This window comes from Pleuronectes platessa, chromosome 6 (genome assembly GCF_947347685.1).
Source record: "Pleuronectes platessa chromosome 6, fPlePla1.1, whole genome shotgun sequence".
In the NCBI taxonomy this organism is placed as follows: domain Eukaryota; kingdom Metazoa; phylum Chordata; class Actinopteri; order Pleuronectiformes; family Pleuronectidae; genus Pleuronectes; species Pleuronectes platessa.
This window is the reverse complement of record NC_070631.1, coordinates 1851817-1856055: the sequence shown is the minus strand read 5'-3', so window position 1 is coordinate 1856055 and position 4239 is coordinate 1851817. Positions and strand designations below refer to the sequence as shown.

The following is a 4239-nucleotide window of genomic DNA, read 5'->3' as shown; positions in this document are numbered from 1 at the left end:
TGATGAAAAGAAAAACTTTTATTCAAACGTTGGATCTTTTTTCTCTTGATCCAGATTGTTATTTAATGTAAATAAACTAAAACAAGTGGCCGACGAGCCACTTTGACCTTTGACCCCTCAACAATACACAAGTACTTACATGACGAACCTGAGACCTGATCCTCGACAGAACGGAGGACGCAGGTGGAAACTCAGACTAAAAACATTTCTTCTTCGAGGTTTCGAGTTTGAGTCGCCTGTCAGGACACTTTTCTGTAAACGTCTGAGCAACGGGAGGAAAATGGAGAAAATCCAGAGACAAACATCCAGAGACCAGCTGCAGTTCCCCTTTGACACAAAGGGTTTACTGAGAAAACATACGTTTTATTATTATTTATTATAAATTATTTATATCGTCACCTTCCTAAAAGAATGGCCTTTGTCTCATGATGCTCGGCACCTCTGGTAAAATCACCTTGATCCTCAGTTGAACAGATCATGGGATTCTAGCCCTGTGGAATAATAACCTTTCATTCATCACGTGTTCCTCCATTTCCCTCATGTTTACAACAGACGACGTGAAACTATCAGTAAAGTGACTGAAAAACTAAATAAATATTCTGATCAATAAATGACCAAAGTGGAGGTCTGTCTCGACCAATCAGACATGACCTCTGAACCTGCTGCGTTCAGATAAATAAATCAGACTTAAATAACCAATTGTCTCTTCTTCCTGCGGCTGCTTCACTTTCTCCGTACGTTCTCGTTTTATGGGTTCGTGTGCTGAGTTCAAGGACACGTGAACATCAGGGATTTTCAGACCTTGATTTTGAGGCAGAAATAAACAGTTTGATCCTCCAGTGGTTAAAAACACGACCTGCTCCTTTAAAGTCCATTGTGAGGTTTTAGTTTCTGTCGCCGCCCTGCTGGCTGAGCCGTGTCAGCCTGTGGCGTAAAGAGTTCAGTGAGGTTCAGGGACGTGTGTCAGAGGGACTGACTGGGCAGAGGGCTGTGGTCGTCCTGCAGGTCCCCTCCCCCCTCCTCCATCCAGGGGTGGTTCAGGATCTCGTCCAGCGTCGGACGCTCCTCTGGACGGTACGAGAGGCACCAGCGAATCAGAGACTGGCATTCTGGAAGAATGGTGACATGGGGTCGTTGTTAAAGATGATGCAATGTAAGAAAAGGTTCACATTCAACCCAATCAGATTTCATCAGGTCAGAGAGATGGGCGGAGCCGGTGCTCACCTTTGGAGACCCGTCTGGTGAAAATGGGCGTGGCCGCCACAATCTCCTGGTCACGCTCGAAGGGGATATCCCCACAGACCATGTCAAAGAGTAAAACGCCCAGAGACCAGACGGTGAGAGAGACGCCGTGGTAGGACTGAGACTGGACCCACTCAGGAGGACTGTACACCCGAGTACCTGAGGAGGAAGATGGAGAGGGGCGTGTCGTTACAGCCCTGGTCACGTGACCTCCATGTGATCTCTCTACAGGTGGGAAAGCTCCGCCTCCTTACCTTCGAACTCGCTGTACAGCGTCTCTTTGAGCGGAGCTCCGGATCCGAAGTCGATGATCTTGACGTCAAGTGTCCTCGTGTCGACCACGATGTTTTCGTCTTTGATGTCTCTGTGCACGATTCCGTGAGCGTGCACGAACTGCAGCGCCTCCACCACCTGACGGAAGAACCTGAGGGAGACAAGCTGACCTTTAACAACTCCATACGCAAAGTGCCTTGAGATGAGTCGTCTGGTGATTTGGTGATTTACAAATAACAGAGTGAACAGAGTCAGCACCTGAGCGCGAGGTGTTCAGGCAGCGCTCCCCGCTCGGTGATGAAGTCGAACAGGTCCTGACACGTCGCTGGTCGCTCCAGCACCAACAGGAAGCCCTGCTCCTCCACCTCGAACCAGTCCAGCATGGAGATGACTCCTTCGTGACCTTCGACCTCTGCTAGCCGCTCCAGCAGGGCTATCTCCATGGGAACGGGGCTACCGTGGCCGGGCTGAGGGGGAAGAGGATTCTTCATCATCATCATCATCATCATAGAGACCTATGTTCTTCAGTTTGTTCTCTGATTTCCTGCTGTAAACGTGATTATTTAATTAATCTTTAAAACTTCAAAGTTTTCTGTTACGACTTCTCTTGTGGGGGATTTTTTTTATATGTCACTAAATGTCAGTTTGGTTCCTCTGGATATTTTTTCTGAGTCATCGTCTGCAGGTGTTTGTCCGGGTGCTTTTATTGTGAAGGAGGAGGTGGTGGTGGTAGGGGGGGTGGGGGGGTTCCCCAGGTTAAGTTTGTTACAGAGGGAAAATCCCAGAGTCACAAACTGGCCCATGACGTCACAGGTTAAACACCTGCGGCTGTAATTCCCCAGAGAGTCCAGCAGAGGGCGGAGCTTCTACTGTATCAATATTTGTTTCTGAGTTTTCCTTCGTCCTGAACGTCACAGTTGTAATATAATGAACAAATTAAATACACAATCAATATGATAATAACTCACCAGTCTGGCCCATTGCTGAACTCTGTCACTGGAGATCTGCTTAATGGCAACCTGCGCAGACAAAGAAGGAAAATTGGGTTTTACTAAATATAATGAAGCATAAAAACCCCCTTATATATGACTTTAAATCTACTTAAATATAATAAACTGAAATAAAGTACTTTGAAACAGTGTGTGTGTGTGTGTGTGTGTGTGTCTGTGTGTGTGTGTGTGCGTTCTGACCTGCAGTCCATCACAGAGCCGGTGACCTGAGAACACAGAACCGAAGCCTCCTCGGCCGAGCAGAGAACCACAGTGATACTGGCTGCAGAACGGTTCCTTCCCTGAGGAGGAGAGAGAACCGCACGATGAGTACACACATCAACTCTCTCTCTCACACACAGACACACACACAGACACACACCACAGTCTTTATATCCACCTGCTCCTGTGGTTGTAAATAACATACCGGAGCTGAACCTCAACAATAAGGAAAGTGATTGAGCTGATGAAGGCAGTGAGTCGTGATTAAAGTTCAGGGAACACGTCAGATTAACTCTGACTCAAAAGTTTCTCTTTATATTAAAATTATTTTTTAGACAAAACAAAACATGAAAGTTGATTTAATATTTTTTCTAATTATTTTTATTCAATTAATTAAATGAGTAAAATATAATCTTCACTGTGAATAGGTGTTGGTTAATGTTGTATCTAAGTTGTCTCCCTCTTCTTCCTCAGTTGTTGTTTGTGTTGTTGTTCCCCCCGTGTTTCCCTCTCTCTCCCTCTTCTTCCTCAGTTGCTGTGTTGTTGTGTTGTTGTTTCCGACGTGTTTCCCTCTCTCTCCCTCTTCTTCCTCAGTTGCTATGTTGTTGTGTTGTTGTTTGTGTTGTTGTGTTGTTGTTTCCGACGTGTTTCCGTCTCTCTCCTCTTCATCCTCAGTTGCTGTGTTGTTGTGTTGTTGTTTGTGTCGCTGTTCCCCAGGTGTTTCCCTCTCTCTCCCTCTTCTTCCTCAGCTGCTCTGTTGATGTGTTGTCTGTGTGTGCGTGTGTGCGCGTAGTTGTGCTCACTGTGTCTCCCTTTCTCTCCCTCTTCTTCCTCAACTGCTGTTGTGTGTGTGTGGGTGTGTATAGTTGTGCTCACTGTGTCTCCCTCTTCTTCCTCAGCTGCTGTGTTGTGTGTGTGTGTGTGTGTGTGTGTGTGTGTGTGTGTGTGTGTTTGTAGTTGTGCTCACCGTGTTTCCCTCTCTCCTCCTCCTCTTTACACTCCGTGGCTCTTTTCTCCAACATGTCGGGGGCGTTCTTCTGTCTCTAGAGGCGGAAGCTCTTCATCCTGCGGCGGCTTCACCTCTTCCCTGCGGCCGTGTCCCTCCGCCGCTCAGATGTTACGACCGTTGAAACGTCGGGCGGGAAATCGAACTTGTGAACTTATGACGTCTCTGATCAACGGCACCGTCGTTTCAGCTTTAATAGATGTGCTCTTGGGACCGCGCCCACTCAACTCTCTGTTGTCCAATCAGCATCGAGACGTGTGCTCAGTGTTTTGAACCGTCCAGCCAATCAGATTCAAGCTTTATGAATATAGATCACTCGCGAGAGGAATTCAGAGAATTCAGAGCGAGGCGCGCGTGGTGCTGCCGGGAAACACACACACACACACACACACACACACACACACACACACTAACACACGCACACACACACACACACACACAATTAAGTATAGCGCCAGATCGTAATATACATTATCTCTTCACATGGACTTTAAATTATAGAAAAAC

General features: G+C 46.9%; 1 protein-coding gene across 1 annotated transcript; it reads right to left on the bottom strand.

Moving 5' to 3' along the window:
* pim2 (Pim-2 proto-oncogene, serine/threonine kinase) lies at positions 1 to 3910 on the bottom strand. Its single transcript, XM_053424929.1, has 7 exons — positions 3694 to 3910; positions 2706 to 2806; positions 2484 to 2534; positions 1774 to 1982; positions 1497 to 1666; positions 1225 to 1401; positions 1 to 1109 (listed from the first exon to the last, which is right to left on the bottom strand). Exons 1-7 carry the CDS (start codon positions 3746 to 3748, stop codon positions 964 to 966), a joined length of 909 nt encoding a protein of 302 aa, XP_053280904.1. The 5' UTR covers positions 3749 to 3910; the 3' UTR covers positions 1 to 963.
* Positions 3911 to 4239: the final 329 nt, after the last annotated feature.

Coding starts and splice junctions, on each gene's coding strand:
- pim2 (XM_053424929.1), bottom strand. CDS start 3,748: ATGTTGGAGAAAAGAGCCACGGAGTGTAAAGAGGAGGAGGAGAGAGGG. Junction 2,807..3,693: donor GGAGGAGAGAGGGAAACACG/GTGAGCACAACT, acceptor TCTCCTCCTCAG/GGAAGGAACCGTTCTGCAGC. Junction 1,667..1,773: donor CCTGAACACCTCGCGCTCAG/GTGCTGACTCTG, acceptor TGTCTCCCTCAG/GTTCTTCCGTCAGGTGGTGG.